The sequence below is a fragment of the Taurulus bubalis genome (assembly GCF_910589615.1).
Source record: "Taurulus bubalis genome assembly, chromosome: 4".
NCBI lineage: Eukaryota > Metazoa > Chordata > Actinopteri > Perciformes > Cottidae > Taurulus > Taurulus bubalis.
This window is the reverse complement of record NC_136592.1, coordinates 14,356,209-14,383,886: the sequence shown is the minus strand read 5'-3', so window position 1 is coordinate 14,383,886 and position 27,678 is coordinate 14,356,209. Positions and strand designations below refer to the sequence as shown.

General features: G+C 38.5%; 1 protein-coding gene across 1 annotated transcript; it reads right to left on the bottom strand.

Annotated features, from left to right (window-relative positions):
- Positions 1–1,421: 1,421 nt before the first annotated feature.
- On the bottom strand, positions 1,422–24,091 carry cpne7 (copine VII; the record flags this gene model as incomplete). Its single annotated transcript, XM_079216997.1, has 15 exons — positions 1,422–1,574; positions 2,818–3,054; positions 3,966–4,099; positions 4,591–4,642; positions 8,377–8,431; positions 12,228–12,361; positions 12,996–13,055; positions 13,448–13,534; positions 13,727–13,825; positions 14,027–14,116; positions 14,201–14,284; positions 17,634–17,708; positions 19,846–19,920; positions 20,115–20,297; positions 23,918–24,091. The coding sequence occupies 15 exons, from the start codon at positions 24,089–24,091 to the stop codon at positions 1,422–1,424; spliced, it is 1,692 nt and encodes a 563-aa protein (XP_079073123.1).
- Between the last annotated feature and the right edge of the window lie 3,587 nt (positions 24,092–27,678).

The following is a 27,678-nucleotide window of genomic DNA, read 5'->3' as shown; positions in this document are numbered from 1 at the left end:
AATCCCGTATGAAACATCAAGCAGAATTATATTGAATATAAAAAGCAGCTGAAAGGAAAAATAATGAAACACACTGCAAAAACAAGAGGAATGCTACCTGTATGTCGGCTGGCTTCAGGGATGACAACAATAACAAACAATATAGATTTTCACAGTTTATAGCATAGCCACCTGACAAAGGACCAAAAATGGGGTGCTGTTATTCATCTTCTCTCGGAGAAAAATGTTATCCGGGCTTTGTTCGGAAATCACCTCGGAAAAGGCAGAAACCCAAACACATATCCTACTGTACCTTGCCAACTAAACTTGGCTGTATTTTCAGTCTTGCTATGATTTATTTGCTCCCTGTTGTAACTGAAAGAAGCATAAAGAGCTCAAGCTATAGCAAATATATCACATTGCGGAAGTTATGTCACTTGCAGTTTCACAGATGTACGAGGTGAATACGTCTGAAACGGTGACACATCAGAACGAAACAGACTTTTCCACTTCTGCGGTTTTCTCACCTGGTATTAAGAAAGCCTAATTACTGGGTGATTCGCTAATTATTTTCCATATAATACACCAATTTGGCAACCTGCCCCTGCTAACTGCCATACACAGTCAGTATTGCTTGCTTTCGTATTTGCTAGGTATTAGGGGCGGTGTCATTCATGTTTCATGCTGTTGCAGACAGCACATTTTGCTTCAATTTAATTCATGATTTACCTTTAGTCGGTTCCTATGTCAATTCATGGTAGGTTGATTTGAAATTGTGACCTGTGTGTGTCTGAAAATATTGTCTTATTGTCATCCAAAATAAGCTCAATCCTGCAGATGGACAGACTTAGGTACATGAGGAAAGGTCAACGTAATAAAAGATCTGACTGCAGCATCGCCAGCAAAATTTGCACTTCCTGTAATTCAATCTGGTTTGAATATTGTCAGTATTTTCAAGTTGAGCAATCTAATTTTGATTGTGCCATACAGTACATCTTCAAATTATCTGAAGATAGGACATAAGGAAAACAGTAACATAAATTACGAGGTTCTGAATTTCAAGGCCAGTCAGGAATAATAAGCCTTCATCTGAAGGATCAGCACTGAGGGATTGGCCTGCATGCATAAAAATCAGGAGGGGGGGACCAACACAAGCCTCCAGGACTCATGATGCTGAAACAGCTGGATGGTCATGTTTGCGCAGCCAGAGAGAAGCGCTGGATCCACACTGAGCAGATAAATGTAACCCACAGCCTCTGTCGTACTGTCCTTGTGTAAACACTTTGATAGGTGTGAAGAATGAAATAAATGAGTTACAACACATATAGAAAGATTTTCTCTCCAGTCCTTCTCCAAAACCGCAAGGCATGCGTCCCTTCTCCCTCTCAGGTTGCTGGACTGGTGCTGTGGTCAAAGCTTGGTCCCAAAAGCAGGAAGGCTGGTTATTCTGTTGGGGTGGTGGCGACAGGGCTGAGGATGGGGGTCAGCAGGTCCCTCATCGGAGACATAGGGGAGATGGCCTTATGGCTGTAGTACTCCACTACTTGCTTGGGCACCTCCGCCAGAACACATTTGGCCAGGGCTGCAGGTGAAGCCTGCAATAGAGACAGAGAACAGCTGGAGTTGTCAAAACAACAGTTCAACATTGTTTTAATCTGAGATTCAGACCATTTACCAGTGAAGCTTTTAAGTAATTTATATTCCTGATCAAGGGAAAACTGATGGTGTAAGGACTACTTTCTTTGTTTCAAACAATTTAAAAGAGTTATGTCAGTGTCAGATATTGTATTCAAGGGTAACTGTTCTGTTCATGACCCTGGACAAAATTCCCTTCTACTTCCTAAGAGCTACATACAAATGTATCATATTTCTTGCAGTGTTTGCATTCTAGTGTTTTAACGTTCATTCATTGTTAAAACCAGTTTGGATAAAATGCTGTTGTTAAAGCAAATTTCAAAAAACGATTTTCAATAGAAAAAAATCATTACATAAGGGTTAATTTACATATGCACAATCCTGTCAATCTGTCAAGATTTATACCCATCATCAAAACACTGTAAAAGGGAATACATGTTGGTCATCCCTCTGGAAAAGTTGAGTCTTATGGAATCTATGCAATCTAGACCCATTTTCTAAACACATTTTTTTTCCCTTGAAGTAGTAACCAATCTGTAAAGTTAACCTGAATATGTGTTTTTGTAAATCACCCAGAGTTTGTGGAAACACTTACATTGTTTAAAATCCCACCTGCAAAATGCATAACTGCACTCCCTATTTTCATAAAGTGAAACATTGTATTGGAAAAGCATTGTGCAATGCACCAGTTCAAACTCTCCCAAAGGTGTTTAACTGGTGTGAGATCTGGTGTCTGAAGACCATAAAGAATATAATTCACATAATTTTCATACCCGTCTCCTCACTTCTCATCACCTTGTTTCCTGTATGGAAGCGTCTGCATTTGCAAAGTTTATCTACTCGTTTATTCGCTTTTTTTTTCTAATATATATAGGCCTACTATAATGCAAATGTGGGGATTTTTTTCAATTTAGAATGTAATTCTTCAAATCCACAACAGACAGTGTAGTTGTACAACTGAAATGTTGCAGATCGCATGTAGCTAGATGAATTTTTGTTCTGGCTCTCCTATAGTCTATGATGTCCATCTGTGGCACTGGCAGAGTATAAGCTTGCAGCATGCTGTTTTGAATAACAAGTGAAGAGGGCGTTATGTAAAAAAAATGTAATGTCCATGAGCATCGCTAGCACAGCAGTCAGAAGGAGTGTGGTTGAAGCTGAAAGTAAACAAGTGAAGATTGACAGACGGAGAGAAGAACTGACCGTTTTGAAGTCTCTGAAGGGCACGAACTGAACGATATCCCTCAGGACTGACTCGCCCTTCGGGGAGCGTAAAACTCCATCATCGCCATCCAAAATCTGCATGTCTGTGAAGTCTGCATTGCCCACACCAACAATGATTATGGAGAGAGGCTGGTAGGCGGCTCGCACAATAGCTTCACGCGTGTCTGCCATGTCTGTCACCACACCATCCGTAAGGATGAGCAGGATGTGGTACCGCTGGAAGAAGATACAAGTTTTCAGTGTGTATTAACCCATATGGACATTAACCCATTCTAACAGCATAGTGTGGTTATACGCAAGAACAGTGTGTTTCGTGGTCTGAAGGCCTTTTGTGTTATCTTTGGTCATTTTACAGCCTCCACTGAGTAGATAAGGCTGTGTGTATGGCACTTTATTAAAATGTTACATTGAAAACAAGGGGCTCAAGAACAGATAAAAAAGGAGGATATTAAAAATAAAATACATGGAACTCACAAATCACAAAAGGAAGAGACATGTGTGTGTGAATGTGTGTATATGTGAAATGAATGTATGTGTCCACGAAGCCCTATAATATGAGAATACAAGAATTACAAGAAATTAGCATGGCGCTGATAGTTTCCAATTGGCCCTGTGAGTAGTGGTTAGCTTATTGTTACTGTCTTTATGTGTTACTTAATGTCCTGAGTGTGTGTATTTCTAATGTGTGCCATTACAAGTGCAATTACAAGAGTGTAGTATTTTAGAACACAATGTCCATGCAGCCGGTGGTAATTTAAGAGAGTAAATAGATAAAATACTTGTGTTCCTACCTACTTGAGATATTAAGGAGGGATAAGGAGCACAATAACTATATTTATTAATAAGTCACATTTAACAGCAGTTAATGAGGTAATTTCTAACAGAAAAACGGTTATTAATATGGAAACATGTATAAAATATACAACAGCCATACAGCACTGCATAACTTAAAGAATACTAATTTGTTCTATAATGGGCCCCTCCTTCCTTTTTGAGCCGTAGGGCATTATTACTATTAACAGCAAGGTGAACCAGAGGATACTCACTCTGGGAACTCAGAGGGATGCACTTCAACAAAGCCTGTATTACATCCATATATTTCTAATAGAGTATAAAGAGTCACTCACAGAAGCATCTTTAATGTTGCCGTCGCCTGCTGCCAGCTTGGCTAACCTGTTAATGATGGGAGAAACATTGGTTGGGCCATACAATTGGATCTTAGGAAGGCAGTTCTGGTATGCCTCAACCACTCCTTGGATCTCTGATCAAAAGAGAGCACAAAGCAAAGTTAAGTCAATCAACACCATTATCACTTAATTAACTACGCATATCATTAAACAACCATTGTAAACAAACAAAAAAGGTACAATGAGATGAATTATACACTATAGTCTCCCAGATAAGTAAAAGAGGCCTGAATATGTTTCCTGCCTCACACAAGTTAAATACTCTGAATGAAGCAAAGTTTCAGATTTTGGCTTATTCATGTGTATTTTAAGTACTGATTGATTATGAAATCCATAAAGATAATCAAATATAAACACTACTATGCCTCTCTTTCTAGAGGAGTTGGCTTCCTTCTTTACTGTTGGATGTTATGAATATGATGTCATGTATTCATTTACCTGACATTTGTGATGGGGGACCAACTGAGTAATACTGATACTTTAGCAGCTGCATTGTCAAATTACGGACGTTAATCACTAGGAGATGCACTTTTCAGATAAACAAGTGTACAAAGCCCTTCCTTACCTTCACATTCATCATCCTCTGGGTTGAAATTAATGGCAAAGTCATGGGACACCTGTGGATTGAGAAAGAGGAAGTTGTGAAATACTTACTAGGTGTGCAAGATGGCTTTTTCTTCTTCTTCTTCTTCTTCTTCTTCTTCTTTTCTTTCTTTTTTTTTAAATGGGTGTCATGTTTGGAATCTGTGAAGGCCTGGACTGGGAGTCAGTTCGCAACCCGGCAGGTTAATTAGTTAGGCAGTCATTTCTTTTAATAAAAAAACTAAATGAATGCATATCTCGAGCACTGACATAATGTTTGCCTTGGATGTATGCATGTATACAGTTACCACAACACATTTCAAGGTAAGTAAGAGAAGATATGTTTATATCAGTAGTGACTTCATGGCTGATACACTAGTTCAGCATGATGATACGTTTTGCATGTAAATTAACTAGAAAAGTCCACTTAGTAGAGTGCACATCTCTGCCAGGTGTGTCTCTAGCTCCCATCCCAAACCAAGATTGGTTGAATCTCACAAGTCTCACAGGTTGCAAACCTTTCTATGGATGTCAGTTTTTGAGCCATGACAAAGCCCAAAGATGGCCTGGAAATGTATTTTGCTCCTGAAGCAGTTGTTGATCACTTGCTACGGTTAAGTAAGCCATTAATGACGTTGTAAAAAAAGTCAATAAAATACCACCACAAGAAGTCCTTGAACATATAGTACCACAAACAATATGAGGCTTATGAGGCCAGTAGTATGCAAGGTAGCTGTGAACAGACAGACAGAAGGACAGACAGATGCACACACACACACACACACACACACACACACACACACACACACACACACACACACACACACACACACACACACACACTACAACAATAATATACAAAGAATTTCAATAAATTGTATTTGAATTTGCACATAATTTAAGCTAAGATTGTCAACATTTTATTACAACAATGTCTATTTCAACCACTGATTACAAATATCTCACTTGTTTAGGGCTTTTTTACAGTGAAACCTGGTTATGTGAAGTACGGATATGTGTACACTACATTCTGAAATGTCTACTAATTTCCTGAATCATCACCCTATACAGTAGCGAGCATTTAGCATGCACTATTCGCTTAAAATGTGGTTTCTGAAAAGAGATTGCAACCCCTCTTCTTTTATCTGGTCTATTCCAAACGTCATATTTACTTTGATTATATCAAAGCTGTTAAATTGGCAAAAACAAAATCCCCTTCTTGATACCTCCTTCACAAGAAACCGTTTTTTACCGCAAGCACCAACTGTCAGACAGATCAGTGACAGCTGACTCCTCTCCAGCTGGCTACTTTCTTCTGAGTCCTTTTTTTCTTTAATGTGATTAGCAGCCTGCATTCAGTCAGTGTATAGAACGATATTAGTAGTCCTAGAGAAATTATTATTATTATACAGACCACAATTCGTTTTTTGTATTGGTCCACGGCAAGAGACGAGGTCTTGCTTTGTATCTCATATAACAGGCCTGTTTCATGGCAAACAACCCTCCTTTTAAAAGACTCTGAAAACCAATTGTCTTTGTTGTCTTCTTACTATGAGCAAAGGGATGAAGAGTCAGTTTTGGTTATTTCCATTGTGATAGTTCTGTATTTGTGTTTTTGTTCTGTATTTGTGTTTTTGTCACTGGTTTGAAGAGGATTTGTGATGTTACACCTTGTGTAACAGGTTACATGCTTCGCAACTCTAATCATGATTTGGCAACATTTAAATTTCAATCTGACCGCAGTTGTGGGGTATTTGCTGATGTTGGCAGGTCACTGGCAATCAAATACAATCAAACCACAATCACACAATCCCAGTGAAGGAGACTTGTTTAGTGTTCATTTGGACCTGACGAAGGAAAAATGTGATACATCGTGACTTTTTAGAATCGTAATCTAATTTACTGCCCAGCAGGTTTTCACATCTGAGCAATTTCAGTTCAGGGATGGTTTATGTACAGGGTGATCATTTTTTTATTTATGCTTTCTGGTGCCACAAAGAGCTTCCAACGAAATAACTGATCAATAAGAGATATTATTATTAAGAGGTAGTATTTGCCTGCAAATGACCAACAGATAGAGACAGGATACAAAGAGACGTCTTGAACATTTTACCTGTGGGGATTTCTATCGCTGTCACTCATTTTTAATGAACTTATTGAGATGATAAAGTACACGCAGTAGGATGCAAGCCCAACACGCTGCTCTGCTTCCGACTGTCAGATTGTTCAAGGAAAAGCCCTGCACTCACATGCATACATGTCCCCATGGTTACCATATGATTTGCATAAATATATGCATCCCTTCCTGGACAGTTTGCAACCAGCAGATGGATTTGATATAAGTTTAGCTTTAAATTCATGCAAACATCACTGCAGATATGTATCTATATATATAGTGTTTTTTTGCATATGTAAATATCTATTACCATACAATCATGTGGTTTGCTTTCTCATTTAGTTTCAAACCACAAACAAACCCAACCAGAGTCTGATTGGGAGCAAAACTGTGCCGAGACCGCCTGAAAGAGGGCTTCTTGACGTGGTTGTTAAGTCTGCATCAGAGTTCGATGGACAGCTTTTACACCAGCAACAAACAAACCGCACTAAACGTGCAAACGCACCAGAGTCCATCTTAACAAAAAAAAAAAAAAAAGTTAGATGTGAAAGCATCCTTAAACTCTTTATAAATAATACTAAAAAAGTGATATCCTCTTCCAAACTTCAGCTTTGACTAGTGAAAGTTTTCTGAGGCATTAAATTAACAAAACACAATAGGCCATAGTCTATGCAATGAAAGGCTTACCATTTATTCTCAAGACTCACTATCTGATGCATCCTTGGCTGGCAAATTAGCATCTTGGATCTTTACTCATTATTTGTTTTCAAATCACACTTAGTATGCACAATCCATTATTAACTATACAATAGTGCACTTCAAGCGGCATATACTGAGAAAGAGTCCATCAAATCTGCACACAGGTGTTAGATTCAGTTCATGATTAGTATAATGACTTAATTAGCATTCACCTGCACCACCAACTACAATTTGGCAACAGCATGAAGTAAAATAAATTTGACTCCTGCAGGCCATGTCACTGTCATGGTAAATTCAGGAATTAATAGTTTGCACTTAGTGAGCCACAAATCTTTGCATGATTGAAATGATAATGATCAGTGTTTCACATCAGCACATAGAACAGTACAATTTCACATAAAGAAATATGCCGTTGTAGATATTGTTGTTGTGTGTGTGTGTGTGGGTGTGTGTCTGTGTGTGTGTGTGTGTGTGTGTGTGTGTGTGTGTGTGTGTGTGTGTGTGTGTGTGTGTGTGTCAAACATCTCCCCAGGGCTCTATTCAGAAACACTGAAGGCTTTTGCTTCTCAAAGTTCAATTTGCTTAAACAAATGCTCTCGAACTCATGAATTCTTATGTAAATTGAGCATCAACACTATGGGGCTTTTATTTCATTGGAGCATGTAATTTTCTCAGGACAATTTGATATTTTAGGGCATGGGGCTTATGAATAAAAATAGTATAGCATAGTAGTTCTAAATGTGAAGTTTTGACAGAATGACAAATTGTGTCATAAAACAGGTCATGGAAATCAGATGCTTAGCGTAAAGTCCCAAGGTAGTGGAAAACCATGCAATACGTGCATAACATTGTTCGTGTGAAGGGAAGAACAGTGTTATGGAACACAATAGAACAAGGGGAGGTTTAGTATCAATGAAAAACAAGGAGGGCAGAGATATGCAGAGAGATACTCACCTCATAATTTGGAGGGATTCTGGCACCAAACCCCAAAGCTGAAAATCTTTTGTCACTGTAAAGATAGCAAATTAACCAGTCATGAACAGTTACTGCACTTGAAGAGCTTTTGGCAGTGATCTAAAAGATATTGATGGTCTATCCATATGTTCACATTTCCAATGGCAAAACTTGTGCTTGTTTGCATTTCCTGATTGCAAAGAGTTTGAAGAAAATGTGTTTTTTAACAGGCTTTTTGAAGGCTTAAATAAGGTCTGAGGGTAAAACAATATTGTTTAACATTTTGTTCTGCACTATGACATACGTCTACCAAAATCTGTCGTGCCTGCACCACTCTAATGCCCTAAGAAATTACCACAATATAAAAAAGTAGTCCATTGCATGTGTGTAAAAGGTTTGCTGTACTCATTTTGCTTACTTTATCCACTCCTTCTTTAAAGACACAAGCTTTTACCAAGCAAGGAGGAACTTAAAAATAGTTGCATTGTGGGAAGTGTAGTATAACACATGACTGACAAAACAACCCCAAATCTCCAGCCCAGTGCAATCACAAAAAACATCTCAAGTCGACAGAATTGTGAAATTATTTGTTTGATTGATTTACTGTGTACACAGCAACATGTACACTGTTAATAAATGTTGATTTATTTGTTTTGTTGACAAGTGTTGATTGGAGACTTGTTTGTCCACTCTTAGAGCTAATATGGCTTTGAGGCAGCTGAAGTTTAATTAACTCTGATGGGTGTGGACATATATAAACACTGGCAGAGTGAATACAAGCTTAAGTGTGAACTCTTGACAGAAGCAACTTTACTTTGGCAAGTTGTAGTTACCATAATAGTAGCAGTGGCAGTCGCTGTTGTTGTAGCAGCATGTACACTAACACTGAAAAAGTTATTATGTCATGAGTATCTGTAGTAGTACTAGTAGAAGCAGTAGTATTGAACATTTGTATTAACGAGGAGATTTTTTATTTATATTGCAATTTTATTATTATTGCTCCTCCTCAAGGATGTTGGATGGAAAAAAAAAAGAAAGATAATTGGTGTTTTTCCCATAACCTTTCAATATTGTTTATTTTACAGTGGCTGCAAATAGGAACAGCAACCGCCTGTAGGCTTAGTTAGGAAGACACTGGATATGTTACATGGGCCATTTTGAGCACATATTTGGTTAACATCATTATCCTCTGTTCCCAAAAAAAAGCATTTGAATGAGTGAAATTGTATTCTCTGTAATGCTACCTCTCCACATAACTTGGCTAATGTGCTGTACTGAATTCAGATACAAACACAGTCCAGTAATGTTCCAAACAACTGAATAGATTGCAGTGTTCAGTGAGCTCTGCAACTGATACAACAGCACTCAAACCTGTCTTTCCTCTACACTCACCTTCAACATTTACATGTTTTCAATTCCCTTTTTTATCCATTTTCTCATCTCCATTCTCCATCCACTGAATACAGGCCTTACTCCCACTATTGTGACCTTTCAAACACACATGGGTATGTTTACTGAATGCAAAATAATAATAAAAAACACAATTTATTTGGTATTATATTGGTTTTAACCAATGTAGCGCAATAATGTTAAAGGTAAAATATTCTTAAAGCTGATTCTGATTCTTATGGGGAAGAAGTAATTCATGCTGAGCCAATTTTATCATGAGATGTATTGTGCAGCACTCATTATCTTGACCTCTACACTCGTTCCATACTTTTAAAAGTTTGCCCTTGGAGCCTTCATTAATTGATTTCTATGCACAATTTGAAAATGTCTTAAAAGATTGCATCTTGTCTATCCGGGTATAGAGGTACCAGTACCGTCAGCCCAGACATGAGGGTAGAGAAGACTGACAAATCATTTTCATTACATGAATTTCGCTGTTAAGTTCAGGATGGTCCTTATTTCTCTCTTTGTCAGCACACGTGAAAAGCCACGGGGAGATGTGCCCGGTATAATAGCCCTCTGAGCAAGGTAAACGAGCCTCTGCCCACACAGGCAAAAGCTCGTCACTCCAGCTCCGTAATGCACTCCTCTGCAAGGACTCTAAAATCCCACATCACCTATGTTCACTGAAGGCTAAAAGGTGTGCTTGCCCACGCAGTTTTAGACCATGATAACAATTGCAATTTAAGAGCGAATGGCTGCCTACACTTGCTGTCACTGATCATCCAGAGGCATGTGTCCATGTATGATGCTCTTTTATGTTCAGTAAACAAGAAAATGATAAAGCTACAAGAAAGAGCTGCAGATGTTCAGTGTCTCCAGTGCTATATCTTGCTATAATTAGCCAGACAGTGCTCCCCTGATATTCAATAGGAGGATCTGCATAAATCAAGAGTCAGAGTGTTAATCCTCATCTAGCTTAGTTTTGACAGATGAGAGGGTCTTTCTCTGACACATATCATATTATAAATGACGTCCTATTAATTAGCAAGTACCTGCAAGCCTGCCTGCAATAACTAACATTTTCTTTGCACATGTGTACGCTGTTTAATATTTGCTTTAAAAAACAACAGACAATCAGTCATTTTCACAACAAAAAAAACTCATAACTATATTGGCCACTTTGTATTTAATGAGTCCTTAAACAGGCCTCCTGCAGCACCTTTATCTGATTCTACACCACGCTGTTATTTCACCACCAATAATGCCTCCCACTTCATGCTAGCATGGTGCTAGCCCTTGTCTCTGCATGTGTCTGTCTGTAGTTCAGGGTAATGAGCCCATGCAAGTTAAGAACGGGGACCAGGAGCTGCAACTGATGCTGGGAGAAAACTGTATCATTGAGTTATCTAAAGGAGAAAGCACATGCAGCCAGCCACCACTGTCAGTTAGCACTGTCCTTACAAACAGCAAAGACTCTCTCTCTCTCGCTCTCTCTCTCGCTCTCTCTCGCTCTCTTTATGTGACAAGACATGGAAGTTACATGAAACCATGATATTGAGGAGTTCATTATAATAAGAGAGTTTTTTTCAATAGTAGCATATAGAAAAGAAAAAAGACAGAGACATTTTTTTACTTTGGTTTGTTGTCTTATTTGCAAAAATCAATTTGTGACAGATGTGGTGTTTGTTAACATATTCAGTTTTTCAAACTGTTATGCAAGAAATTAGATTAGAAAAAGATTCATGAAAAGTTTAGAAAGTTCAGTAAGAAAACTGAAGTTGCACAGCATTTAAATGCATGTGTCTATAAGGGTCAAAATGTCAACTTTTTGATGGATTGTTAGAAGCTGTAAAGTGATTAATACTTTGACAATATGGTTTGTCAACTGTGTCCAGAATACTGTGTCAGTGTCCTTGACTGCTGCTACCAAACACCAGCTTCAGCCCCAGATTAGTCTCATGCATAAGTAATGCCAGTGAAGGCCAAATTAGTTTGCTCTAATTTTCCAGGTACAAACACTTTCTCGTGCAGTACTTTGCCATGGTTAAACACAGATTAAAATACATTGGCCAATGTGAAGATGATGAAGATAGTCAGCAAGACTGTATCTGTGGCAACCGGCTGCTGTTTTGACAATGAGAGGCTCTTCACGACACAAAATACATTTTAGTAAAGAAATGAATCGGAGATGGAGGAGCTAGCGGCCAACCGTTCAGTTCCATCAGCTCTAGACCAAACTGGTGAGCATGAAATGTAAAAACTTGCAATATTTAGTGCCATTCTGTTTCAGTACTCCATGATTTCCATTCCAATCCTTTTGCTGTGATTCAGATAGAGTGGCTTATTTCAGTGTGAGCGATCCCATCAAAATGGCGTGCAAGGCCAGGAGACACTGACAATCACTCGAGGCAGAAAAGTGTGAAAAACAGCCTTTACTGAGAAAGAAAATACTGACAAACCTATCGTAGTCTTGGCAGATTTCCCCCACTGCTATGAGAGCCTTCAGGTACTCGTTGGGCTGGTAAGGGTTGATGTAGTGCAAAGAGCAGCTGTTCCTGGGGTCTCCATTGGAGGCTGTGAAGTCAATGGCAACCTGATAGAAATACATGTGAAGCATGAACAATAGGACAGAATCAAAGTTTTTATTTTGCTGCTTAACATTTTTATTTGGCTGCTTATGATATTATAAATAATTCTGCATGAGCGAGCCTGACATATGCATAATGGCAGTATAAATTATCTGATCAGAGGTAAGAACTTGCACTTTTCACACCCACATAGATGGAAACAGCTACAGCTCCAGTACACAGTAGATCTAAATAGGCAAGTATTTCAACAAGGGGGAACTGCATCTACCACAGAAAAAATCCTCTTAATTAATATTCATTGCTTCAGTGATACAGCGAGAATAAGAGGTGGCACCACAGAGGGCGAACAAAAAGGCCAGAGTTGAAGGTCCACAAAGCTGCCTATGGTAAACCTTACTGATGGACAAAAACACTATGCTGCAAGGATAAAGATATTTGAATTACTGTGTAATCTTTCACAATCAGAAAATGTAACATTCGCTGTGTACTGCATGCTAACAGACCACCAAAGAAAAGCCAGACCAAAGACTGTTTATCTAACAATATGGTCTTAAACAAATAAGTAATCTGACAGTAGGTAATTCATACCACCAGCCAGTGCAGTTAAAAGTTCAATGACAGTAAAGCTACTCAATTTACCGTAAAGTGAATCTGGCATCCTCCCATGATGTAATCTAAGAAGGAGTACACTCTGTGGAGCTGCAAAAAAAAAACATTATATTTTTGAAGGCAAAACCTCAGAAGCATCTGGTAATTAAAACGGAATTAACTCAACAAATCTGTTGACTGTAAAGGATAAAAAAAGTGATATATTTACGGAAGATTGCAGGAACTAAAAACACCTTCTGTTAAGGTAGCTGTGACATTTCTCATTTAGCTGTACAGTACGAGAAACCAAACAAGATTGTGTCTATGTTCAGAGCATACTGTACGTGCATAAAATTACTTCTTGCTACAATTCATTTATACTGTTCCTCAAATTCTAAGTAAACTGTTTCCTACAACAAAAAGCCTCCGGGACAAATTTTTTGTTCCTATTTCATAATGTTAAATAATCAAATAAAACACTGATTGGTTCAACTGATTCCTACCTTGAGCTCAGTGAGGATGACAACTCCTGAATTTTTATAGTTTCTCTTCTTCTGTTTGTACTTGGGATTGATACAATCCCACGTAACCTTAAACAAAGCAAGTGGAAGACAAAGAACAGGAGCAACAAACAGCAGCGTTGTGAACATTGATGGTAAGTCTTAAGCAACATGACATTTGTTTCATCTGGGATGGATTTCAGCAGAGTAAAATGAGAGGCATATTGGAAATGGATGAAACTGTTACACGGCTGTCTCTGCTCCGCCTCTCCATTCACTGACCTTATTTCCACTGGAAATTTTCTGCATTTCCCTGAATGTGGCATAGAACTCGCCAATGAAGTCATGTTTCGCCCTGGAGTCATAATCCCACACTAGGCACTGTGGCACACAGGGACAACACTGTTTACTACTTTCTCTCTGTTGGTTTGGCGCTATATATAGTATCCACACAATATGTATTAAATTATCCCTAAAATATTCAATGAAAGTATTTTATTCTATTACTGTTAAATCCTGATGCCCGCGTTTTTTTTTACTGATGAGGACTTGTTGATGTGGATGTTGCTAAAGTTCTCTTACCTTGAGCTTCCGCTCCTCATCACAGCTGCACAGAGATATGAGAGACACTTTGAAGGGCTCCCACACAGGATTCAGGTTGTTTTTAATCACCTGTTAGAGTAGGAACACATTACATATGAAGCAACGCTGCAGAAAAAAAACATTGCTTAAACTGAGTGTATATGAGTAATTGACCTCAGTTCTGTGCACAAGCTGTTCGGTTCCATCGTCGTTGATTCGGTATATTTCCAAAAACGGGTCTGACTTGCTGAAGAGATCCTGCAGAGAAAACAGAATATCAAAACTACTCTGAATACAATACCCTGTAACGATTGATTCATAGGAAAGATTTAATAGGAAAGATTAGAAAGTATATTTAAGTAAGTATTGCTTCTAGTATCATCAGGTCAAATTTCTTCCTGAAATCGCTTTTAATCAAATAAGGAAAAGTCAACAGGACTCAGTGAGATCAAGATCTATTTAATGAGAACAAATAGCACATAAAACCTCACATTTAACACTGAGATTTGACTTAATTTGATTGACGGTATAGAGGTGAATGTGTCAGTTACATACAATCTGACACATTATACTTTTACACAAGCAAAATTTGAGAAAAAGCACTACCTATTTCAAAATAAATCTGCGTTTGGGTTATTTCAATACCTATCTTGGGTTTTTCAAATCGTTACCTTGGTTTTTCGGATCGTTTGTATAGCAGGAAACTGTGTTTATACAAATGGCTGTTGACACAGATTTGTATCGTTGCTGATTGCACAGGTGATTGTCTCCGTGATTAAAGGTCAGGGAGAAGCAGGCAGAACATTTACAGCACAGCGGGGTGGCTCTTTGGAGGAGACACCACCAAGATTGAGAAAAAAAGTCTGTTTTATAACCTCTTGGTCAGTTTGAGAATATTGGACATGCTTTTCGGCTCATGCCATTCCCTGGTTATTCTTTTTTTTCCTCAATCACTGACTGCTATTTCCTTCCTTACAGCCTTCATTGCAGTTCTGAAATATCATTATTGGTTTCTGCAACCAATATTTGAAGCTCACTAGCAGATCATTTAAACTTTCTTCTGCACTCCATTACTTCCGATATGCAAAATGCATCTGAAATCGGCCAGCATCAAGTTGTTATTAACATCCTGCATTTGAGTTAACTCCACAGTGGCTGTGTCCATCATCACTGTTAGTAAATACGTTGAAAACATACGTAAGATTTTGGTCATTATTTGGAGACGCCTTAAATCATCTTTTGTCTCAAGTACAGGCGTCTGAGAGCAGAGCAACACTGATTATTCAGGTCAATTGATTCTTCAGGGAGGAAAACAAATTATTACTGTATGTGTGTGTGTGTGTGTGTGTGTGTGTGTGTGTGTGTGTGTGTGTGTGTGTGTGTGTGTGTGTGTGTGTGTGTGTGTGTGTGGCGGCTGAAAGGGGGATTTGCGGGTGAAGGGGCTCTGTACAACAAAAAGAGAGTTAAAGCTGCATTTCTCGCCACATTAGGCAGATACATCTCCTTAGGGAGTTGAGCAAAAAGAGCTGTAGCATCCTCTCTCTGTTGTCACGGCAACCGCTAGCCAGGGGTCATCAGCGGCACTGACGCAGATGTCAAAATCTAATCCTGGGCCAGTTATGATATCTCATCATGAATCCTCCTGTTCATCTACATCTGTAATGTGATCCTTCAATATCTACAGCAGGTTGAGGTGATACAGAAAACAAGCAGCTAATTAGAAACAGTTCGCTGCTTCAGTCATCGTCTGTTAGATAAACTGCTACGCCCGACATCAACCTGCCAGATTAATGGCTGCTAAATTGCGTTGTTAAGAAAATTAGCATGTATTACACCTGATTACTGATGAAATCACATAATGGTAACTTTATTATAATAATGGTAAACAGGTTACTACTTGTGTGACCTGTTGACATCCACCGTTTACCTTCTGTACAATATCTTTGTTTGCATGAATTAACGAGTTAGAGTTGAAGTCCAACGGCACAGAGTTGTGCAGGAAAGCGTTCTAAAAAGGGAACTGATTTTGCATTTTCACACTTCTGGTTCCTTTGTCTCAAATTCAATGGGTTGAATGGGGTTTTGGCTAGACGCCTAAAATAAGGTCTGTGGTGAACACAAGCTTAAGAGATTTGAAGATTTTGTTCTACGATATAAAATACGTCAGTAGATACGCTACCCGTTTAGGACATTTTTAAGCTTTTCCGTTTCTTTAAAAAAGCGATTGCTAACGAGTGACTAAATGACACTACAAAACATCATCATTAATTTTGTCCGGCCTTTCCATTACCATTGTTAGCATTCTCGCCTAATTTGACTGTCCTGCTAACATGATATTGGGTTTTCCATCTACCGGTCACTTATACAGGGTTAGAATTAATATATATATATTATAATTAATATATATATTAATATAATTAATAATTATTATTATTATTAATAATATAATATATATATTAATTCTAACCCTGTATGAGTGACAGCAAACATAGCTCACACCCATGTTTGTTGATCACATCTAAATGTGTCACACATGCTGCTTAAATGAGCCCCATTTAGTGAGACTGCCAAACAAGATGTCCCAGCACCAGAGCTTTTCATGGTTTAATTTGACCAAATTATGTTGGCAATCCTCTACCTGAGAAGGGGATGTTTATCTAACCACCAGACAGAAATTGTCCATGTGCTTGAAAAAGACTATCATTTTTACATCAGTGTTGTTTGATATTTGGCATCCAGAACCAAACTCTGTTCCAAATAAGCAGCTGAAATGTTTGTTCAGAGTGAAAACATTTTCACTTTTGTGTCTTTGTGGTACATGATTACACAGCATTGCTCCTCAGTGATGCGCCCACAGTTGAAATCAGTTTAAACAAAGCAAGCGGGTGGATTCTCCAGGCAGAAATTCAATAGTTCCAGTAGCACACTGGATACATGAAGCAAATAGCACATGCCGGGAAAGATGCACTTTTTTTAATAATTTCCCTTGTGTAAGAATCAGGTTCAATTTCACTGTCAGAGTAGCAGGAAACTGCAAACTGCAATCTCAAAAATAAATGTACATGCTGCAGACAATTTGAATTCCCAATACTTCTTTAAGGGCAGGCTGTGAGTGTGGCATCCTGAGGCTCGCTCCCAAGAACATGGAGTGACTTCCGATCATCAGAGTTGTAATTGGATGTAAGCTCCCGCTGTATTTTTGATTGAAATATGCCTTCAGTAAAGTTTGACAGCGTGAAAGCAGGAGCAGTTAAGGTCAGTCATATCCAGACTCAAACTAAAGTCATATGAATTCAACAAATAAATAATATTTCACATCTGATATCATGTGCCGTCATTTAATGTACAATATTTGTATGTTGATAAATGATCACTGTACCTTCACATGTTGAAGCATTATGTCTCTACAAAGGTGTGATATTATGTGTTATTATCTTTTTTTCTCTTGTTTAAACATTAAATGATATAATGATTAGAAAATAATACCATACATATATAATACATTATGGCTACTTTCTGAAGTTGCACTTTAGCATCACGATTATCACGTTGCTGCTGCTACTATCTCTGTTAAACCACATCTAATAAAACCATGTGCTCCGCTCACCTTGTCATCAAGCTTCTTGGCACAGAAAGAGAGCTCCACATACCCGTTGTTACCAGAAATTTCCTCGGCGTGCACCTGAGAGGAAATATGATTTGTCAGTAATATTTTGTGCTTATGGGCTTTATGGATAGCAAGAAATCACAACGACATAATCTACGACTCAGGAAAGAAAAAACTCATAAAAGCTATACTGTTGTGACCGGAAATTGAAACTCCACTCGAAAAATATAGTTTTTTGACAAATCACATTTGGTTGCAGTGAGATTATTATTATGTAGAATATTAATGGAAAGATATCTGCTAGTATTTTAAACAGCGATACTTTATTTTTTTTGTGAGTTTTTATACACCACTTTCTTTTCCATTGTAAAAAGTAACGTTTACTTTAGTAGCGGCTGCACTGTGGTGAAGTGGCTTTTACTTAACTTGGGATGCTGGACATTATTCCTATTAATGTAGTATTAGTCACGTAAACATGAATATTAGTGTAGTATCAGTCACGTAAACATGATTATTAGTGTAGTATTCATCAGGTAAACATGAATATTAGTGTAGCATTCATCAGGTAAACATGAATATCAGTGTATTTAGTCATGCATTAGTATTAGTGTAGTATTAGTCACATAAACATAATTATTAGTGCAGTATTAGTCATGTAAACATGAATATTATTGTAGTATTAGTATTGCATTAGTATTAGACTAGTATTAGTCATGTAAACATGAATATGAGTGTAGTATTAGTCATGTAAACATGAATATTTGATTTGTGTAGTATTCATCAGATAAAAATGGATACTAGTCTAGTATTCGTCAGGTAAACATGAATATTTGTGTATTATTAGTCACGTAAACATAATTATTAGAGTAGTATTAGTCATGCATTAGTGTTAGTGTAGTATTAGTCATGTAAACATGATTATTAATGTAGTATTAGTCACGTAAACATGATTATTAATTATCATTACATTTAGAGAGTAGAGAGCCCCATTAGCTGCAAGCTGTTATAGTTTATAGTCTCAACTTGAACATAAAAGTTACCTCATACAGTAAAATACAAGGCTTGACAATGATGACTGGCAAAGTAGGAAACTTGCACTTTTTATCAGACAACTTGTCCAGACAGGTACCAAGTTCAGGGAAACATCATTAGAAGATTTTCTGCTTTTTTTTGCCACATAATATTTGCTTTCTGTGTGAAACAACTCATGATAAAAACAAATATATTGATGTGTAAAGTAATTGCTCGAGAAAAAAACATAATACAAGCATTAAATGTAACAATGGTTCACTGAACTATATATTTGCATAGATGAATTGGTCAAAAAAATCCCTGTGTGAGAATTCTCACAGCTGTTCAAAAACCTTAGTGTCTTTGTTGGTTTGAAAAGAAAGTCTGGTCGAAGATTAAATGACAAAGATTTAACAAGGATGAATTTGTCTTTAACTTTTCCCTCAGCACAGGGATCCAATACTATCTATAAAATCACTGCATAAAAGTGCTGCAGGTACAGGTCCTCTTATCATGTCCTCATCCTGTCTCTCTCATGTTTTCTCAAACAAGGTAGTGGAAGACTGCACAATCTAGCTTGGCTTTTTTTTAATATGCTACCACCACTGGCTTGTTAACTGTAAGATTGTGCTAAATGAACCAACAGCTTTTCTTTCCACATCGGACACATGTGGTTTTTTAGACATGCATCATTTCCTCTTACATCCCTGTGTGCATTGGCATGTTGTGCATGAATGGAGTGCCATGGCACCAATAATAGACACTAGCATACATAGGAAGTACTCAGAGATGATGTGTACTTTTAACAGCTACCACCACACAACAACCAAGCAAAGATGTTCAGCAGCAACATAAAGCTATTCTTTGAGTGGTGTCTTCAACTTTATTCTAAGACATTATTTTAAATAGTCTAAAAAATGAGAGAGTATCGAGGTACACACTGTTTGTTTCCATTCAAATTAGGCTAATGAAGTGATCTTTAATGCAACTCCATTATGGTGCCTGAGAATAAACAGATGTGACACTTGGAAAACATTTAAATGAATAGAGAAATACATTTTACCCATACATTTGCCATTTATTATTTCTTTCAGCTCTCACTGGCCATTAGTTACTAACTTCCACTGTTTTAATGTTCAGCAATCTAGAAAATGTCATTCAACATAGCAGCAAGGTTACAAGCGCAAAGTAAGAAACCTACGGTGATAATGGATTTGCCGGCATATTTTCCGTACTTCAGTAACAAAGGCTTCACCATCTTCTTTTGGGCCACAATCTGCAAAGAGCAAGATTAACGCATTTTTGACCTTGAGCTTTCCATAGCAATAAAAAGCAGAGTACGAGGATCTTAGTCATCAACACCAGCGTCAGGTATATTTATTACCAACATGTTTTAGTTGTTTTTTTACGGCAGACAAATTACAGTTTAACACAAGTGAAATACATGGATTAGTCAGTCAATCTGCCTACCTGGCCAAGAGTGCACTCCACCCCACCCAGAAAGTCATCATCGCGGGTCCCGATGCTGTGAGTGCCATGGATGTCATAGACTTCTAATCGCAGCTTCTGAACCTCCTCAAAGTAGTAGTCCAATGAAAAAACCTTGGCAAAGACTGGATGCAAGTTGCTCTTGATCACTTCTGTCCTGTCCAGCTGAGAGGAAGACACACTTTCATTTAATACACAACCACTGTAATGCTGTATTTCTTATTTTAATTCACCACATGTGTGATTAACGCAAAAGTGGACCTTATGGAGTGATAGCACTTCTACAGATCTCAGAGGAAAACAGGAGTGGAAAACACAACATCTTCTGCTTATTTTGAGGAACACCAGCGACTACAGAAGTGCAGATGTTATTACGTTCCTTCAAGAGGATGATGTGAGAGAAGATTGGAGGGTTCGGACATTTAATCTCAGTATACAAAAAAATGTCCATGCTTGCTTTTCAATGCCTGACAAGGAAAAGCTCAGCTCTCTGAATCCCCATCTGCTCATGAAGGAGGATTTTGCGCTCACGCAGCTCTACACACCGCCCAATTTGTCACAAGGATAAATCATCATTGAACATAATATTTAAGTAATTCAATAATGGCAAACATGCAGCAAAAATACACACACTCAGGATTTTCATGTTATACTGTAGTTATGTTTATGTTCAGTGCCTGTTTTTGGACTTAAACCACAAAAGAGAACAGACCCATCCAAAGGTATAGTCTGAGACATTGACATTCAATCAAAGACTGGTTTTATGCTTATAGAGTGTTTCAAATCTGTAAATGTCTCTTAGTAGTCATCCTAAACATAGTCATACACTTGGCTACAAGTCCAGATTTGTGACCTAATGCCATCAGAAAATGGTGACTCTCTGATGTCTTGTCTTCTCACTTTGGTATAGAGATAGTCTTTTTCATAAATGGTGAAACTGTAAGCTTGGTTTAAACCGCTCTCGTCTTCTTTCATTCTTTATCCACTTTTTCTGTCAGTTTTCACATTAAAAAACAAGTGCAACACTGTGAATACTTCCCAGGAGAGAACATGTGTGCCATCATCTCCATTTTTAGATGATTACGGGATATCCCCACCTCTATGAAGGCAGGCTTTCACACATTGTAGTGGTCGTCATATAAAAGTTAATTTAAAGCACAAAAGCGTCTCAAGGGGTTGTTTCGTTAGCTAGATAGATAGATAGATAGATAGATAGATAGATAGATAGATAGATAGATAGATAGATAGATAGATAGATAGATAGATAGATGATGTCACTATCCTTGTTTATTGTATTTCAATTTTTGTTTTACCCTTGTTTCACATTGTTGCCAGTTTACACATTGAGGAAGTCTGCCTGAAACATCAATGCATGAATAAACAAATGAATTGGAGTGCTGTCCTGCTGTTTGCTTTTGAGCACCCTTTTACACAGAACAAGTCACCATTACTTGCAATACAAAATGTTGGTTTGTAAAACATCTTCACATCTTCTTGAACTGAAGAATAAACATCACTGGGTTTACAATTCTATAACCTGACTAGTTATCTTGTTAACATCCATCTCACTTCAGCTTTGTATAATGGAAACAATAATAATAATCAGACAATTACAAATGCAGTGGATGGCTAGCAGGGATTGCTCTACTGTTCCCTTCTCACTCTGGCAAACATCACAAAGTAAGAGAAGAACCTCCAGCTAGGACTTGGCTTCCTCAGCCTCATTCATCTTCATTTCTCTTTATTGTCTTCTCCTGACATCTCCTCCTCTCTTTGTGCCATCTGGTTCGACAGATTTGGAATGAGTCTGTCTGTTGATGAAAGCTTCTCAGAGCAATGAAGGATAGATGGTGCCGAAGTCTGTGACGCCTGTTTGTTGTTGGAGTGGGGCCAGAATTATAGAGCGATCCCTGACATAGAAACAAAGGCTTTCTCGAATCAGTTCTACCATGTAGGTTGAGCGTTATCGCTGTTGCTCAATCAAAACAAGCCCTTGTAGCTCAGGTCGGATATCAGTGGAAATATCTGGTTTCGAATGAACTCACTATCACCGGAGCACGTATAGAGTCCAGTTTACACAAAAAGAACACCTCAAGGCATCTGCACTCTGCCTTTAAGTTTGTCTTGGAAGTAGAATAGGTGGTGAAATAAGGTCATATTGAAATAGATGTTTGACAAATAGCAGGTTAAAGTCACAAACAGAATGAGCTCAGAAAAGGGAAAGAGGGTGGCGGTGGTATGAGTGGGCTCAGCTTCTTAATCAGTTGTTGACGTAAGTAAACAATGTATGGTGCCTCCCAGTACTGAGGGATTTGACAGCAGAGGATTGGACATCTTATGTACACTGTCATGACTGTCAAGTCTCAGATAGATAGATAGATAGATAGATAGATAGATAGATAGATAGATAGATAGATAGATAGATATGTAGATAGATATGTAGATAGATAGATAGAGAGATAGATAGATAGATAGATAGATAGATAGATAGATAGATAGATAGATAGATAGATAGATAGATATATAGACAGACAGACAGACAGACAGACAGACAGACAGCTCTTCTGAGTGTAATTATAATACTGCACTGTGTGAATGTGCGTCATCGTTATTTAATATCATATGAATTTGCTTCAGTTAGTGAAGCTAAAAATAGTCCCTCATACATGCTACATTGAACCCAGGTCAGTCATTTCATGTAACAGCCTCCTATCAAATTACAACCAAGAAAATCCATAACTGTGAGCTCAACACTGCCAGCCGAGTGTTTTTATCATAATAGTGTCTTGAGGTTTCACATTCATACAACCCAAACAACAAATGGCTTTTGTATGGCAAGAAATTGAGATTTCTCTTTTTGTTGGACAAAGGGTAGCGGGGGAAAGAAAGTCTGTGTAATTAGATATCCTCTGCCGTGTTTAAACACATCCTCTACTTAATGGAGACCTGAGCTTTGGCTTTCCCTAATGAACTAAAGGACTTAATTAACAGGGAAATGAGAGACCCGCTGCCTAACCACCAAATCAGCTTGGGACCAATCCAAGAAAGTAAACATTTTCAGCTGGAACACACCTCATCACACTGTTTATCAACAACCCACTGTTTGTCCACACATGGACCACTGGCACTCATAGAGAGCAGACTGCACAATCTGCTGTAGCCTGGTGAAATGTGGAGACAGACAGTGTTCACGCCTTCTCTGAAAATATACTCTGCATTTGACATTTTAAATTCTGAATCAGACAGCTGTTGTGTAAGCCATGCTCTTTTTCAAGTGACAAACAGCTGCAAGTTCAGCAAACCATGAACATATTCATCTCCCTGGTCGAGCTTGTGCGACAACACAGGTTTTAGGTTAAACTGGAGTGGGGCGGAAAATTCATCCCAATGTATATATAGCATTTCACACATCACCAGTGCCACATCTTATATTTTGAGCTCTGAGACAACAGAGGGAAGGCTGGCCAACTGTACTCTCACTTTCTTTATACAACAAGTATGTGCAACCATTGAGAAATCATGTTGCTCAGATCACCCCGAGATGCTGCAATTTGAATAACTCGATGTATGTGGGATTCAAGGCATGATTCTTAAATAAAATAATCATTAAATAATGTGGTTAATGACTCAGATAGGGAGATTAATCAAATATGGTGGATTCATTTTTAAAAGCTACATACTTATGCTTATTTGGTGATGAACAGCTGCACACTTTTTGCCAACTGGTCTAACTGTCAGATGTTTTGTATTTGTCAGATTTAAGTATAACAAGTGGGGGTGCTCACCTCTGTCCACTGTCCGTTGGTCTGCACCATGAGAATGACACATGGGTCTGACTTGTTCAGCGTGTCTCGGTCCAGCAGGGCTTTGCAAGACACACGCAGCTCTACTTTGGAGACGCAGGTAGCTGGACCGCTGAGGCTGGTCGCAGGGGAGATGGCCTCCAGAATATCATTCATCCTGGCTCACGGCGAGAGGAACTGCCAACCAGCGAAGCAGTGCGATGTGGGAGCTCCGAGGGATGGGAAAAGGTAGTGCTGGGTCAAGGGATTTCAGTAAAGACGTGGCACGCTCACAGGAGACAGGCTCTTTTGACTTGGTACAGATGCCATGAAAAAGAACAGAGATTCCTGTTGAGTCCCAGGAGACCAAAGCAAACCCAATCTGTTATCACTGCCTGTCAGAGCTATCCCCTTGTGAGGAGTATCATCTCACCTCGGTAATGACGAGAAACAGGACATGAAGGTGGTGGGGTTGTGTCTTTCAGGAGCCTGGATCAGATCCCTGGAAAAAGGTGTTAAAACGGTCAAATCTGGTTCTTCCTCTTTTAAAATGCTTAGTTACATGAAAAAAGTCAGAATTACAGCGCTATTCAAAAAAATATATACAAAGAAATATTGATATTTTTATTTTCTGCATGCCACTATTTATCTTGTTTCCTATTCCTGTTGAGATCACAGACCATTTTTGTTGAAATAATTATACTCTCCCTTACTCAACAATGGGTACAAAAGTGAAAGTGGCAGATCAAATCAGGAATCAAGCAGACACAATGGCTGATTGGCTTTATTGCCCAGAGGATAAAGTAAGAAAAGGACATTGATTTTTATTTTTTGTGTCAAGCATCCACCCCTCAAATGTCCTTGAGCAAAGGCTGTCTGACCCTGCTCAGCTGTTTTTAAGGGTAATAAAGTATTCGGGTTTATTTTATCTACCAGCATCCTTCACTGTAAATGTCACATTATTCTTATTAAAAAGACAGACGAACACGTGAACGGTTGGCTTTCAGCACCAGGGACAGCGCCCGTGTTTTGTTTTGTGCTTCTTTTTTGTGTGCCAGCTGTGAGTCTGGAAACCAGATGTTACCGAAAGCATCAATCTCAAACTTAACACAATAAAGCTCGAAATACAATCAGATTCAGAAGCTATGAATCAGGAGCTAAGCAAAAGTTATCGTGTTAAAAAAAAGCACTCTCTTGGTAAAGCAACACGTCCTCTACCGATTCGATCCAACAACTTAATAAGGAAGGCGATACAGGAAACGCTCCTCAATGGTGTCTTAATCATTCAGCACAATAAATCAACTCAGCTACAAATCTGTAATCCTTAAAAATCCAGTGAACGATCAGGGTCACATGACGTGTCTTAATCACAATTAGCAACGAAAGCGCCGTATTCGAAATGACTCGTGTACTTTGATAACATCGTGTGTCATTGTCCGACTCACTTCCGATAAGAACACATACAGCTGATCCAAACACCCGCACTTAACCGCCTCATCACAACCGACACACTGCCGAGGATCAAGTTCAAAAGCGCAAAAAACTCACTTACCTGTCGTTGTTCTTTCCTCTTAAACACACTTGTTTTAATCCTCTCCCATAAAACACTGCTTTTCTCCCTTCTCCGCCGCAACTCATTGGTTGTTCCTGGGGAGGAGGGAGTCGGCTCTGCTTGTCGAGGGATGGGGAGTGGAGAGAGTCCAGCTGCTGATGTAAGGATGGGGCTTTCGCTGGGACTCGATCATTGGGAGTTCAGTTGGAAATCGAGCATTAAAAACACACTATGCTATGGAAATGTATAAGAGGGGAATTTAACCGATATGAGTATCTGGCGGCTTTCACAAAGCATGACAGTCTGAGATAAATCCGGAAAATGTGTGCATATAGTTTCTATGTGATTTGCTGACGTTCCGGCTAAGAATTTATGAATTATGAACAAATCAATTAAATACATTTTAATCTAAGGGTAGGACATGCACTATCTCTCACACTTCATTTGACTTTTAAAGTTAAAGTATTTGCCCCAATAGTCCCTTGCAGGTTCAACAGAGGGGTTTATATCAATAAAATAAATAGGGATATACCAATCAGATGTTTATCCAGCTTCAGCCATGTAATTAATGTGTCACACTGAACATGCCTTATTAGCATCCCATCATTACCACTTTGGTCATGTTTAGATATGTGCATACATGGCGTAGTTCTGCATATACAGTTAGTAAGCTTTTGACAAATGGGCCAACAATTTGCTCACGATCTAAAATGAGACATACAGGCTCCAACACTAGAAGTGGAACTAGATGATTGAATGATAATCCTCTCACTAAGAATTAGTTTTGTCAATTTGCACTCAGAAAAGAAGGCAGTGGATGTCTAAATCAACTGGTCTTGGCAAGTTTAGTCACACCTCAACGATAAAAATAAATAAAAATAGCAGGGACAAATGTGAGACATTTCACAGAAAAACAACAGGAACTTAGATACATTGATTGTCCTGCAGCAGCACATCACAACCAGACCTCCATGTGGAGCTCCAGACAGCTGAGGACCTGTGACTCTCTGCTCTCTTTTCTTCATCATATGGACACATACATCCCCATGTAGCCTCTACAGGCACATGTCTATTGTCACTCACATTAAAGGGATCGTGAGCTGATTAATAGTGTAAATTTTTATGTATGTTATGTAAGTATTGTTTTCTACACCACGTTTATGCTTGAAGCTTTTCACAGTCCACCCACAAATGTATTATTTTCATGAATGTATTTCCAGACATTACATAACGTTTATAGATTTTCAGATTGCACTGACAAAACATCAGCCCTCCAGTTTCTGCAAAACAAAAGCAAAGGCCACAAAAGCCAAAGCAACTAAATAAATAGACTAAATTATCTGGTCTCATCAGAATACAGTGAAAGACAGAAAATAAAAGTGTTTGTTTAGAGGTACCTTGAGTGAGTATAGTACACTTTATGATAATAGAAATATATAGGCTTCAGCCGTTATTGCATTTTATGCCTGAAGGCTTTGCGATTTCATCATTCCTTCATGTCCTTCAGACAGAAATAACTTCATTTTTTTCATTAGAGCTTTGCATTACGGCTTTTTTATTTTATTTCAAGAGGACACGGCTGATTCTCTGAGAGTTGAGCCACTCAGGAGCTTTCAGCTGGCAAAATGAAGTTGTGTGCAGACAGGCAGGTCAATCAAATTATTCAGACAGCTTGAAAAATGAAACATTTGGGACCCTGTTTTTTAATTATCTGCTCTGTTAAGCAACCATGCAACTTGCACACCAAACAAGCCAAAGACCACGCTAATTTTCCCCACAGGTTAGTTAGTGTAACTGTTTTGACAAAAGTAACAAATCAGTGCCTGGATCTGAACACATTGTGATTAACATGAAAAACTGTCTGCTTTCTGACATGGCCATCACCTAAAGTCATGTTCTCTCCTGCAGTTTTTTTTTCAACCCCACTGCCTCTTCTTCCATGGGTATTCGGAGTAAGTAGGATGCGTCTGCTTTGGGGCTCACACCTGAGCCCTGTTATGCCACAGCTCCAAACAACGGCCATCTGCTGCTGCTGTCGGTTCAGCACCTCACAGGACGTTCCCTGCATTTACACATGGATTATCTATTCAGATTCCCCCCCGCTGCCTCTCTCCAGTCACTGACCACATTGCATGTACAATAACCCAAATAGGAAGATCTCTTAAAATGGCATGACTCACTCACATTTTCAATCAAACTAGCTCCGTTATGT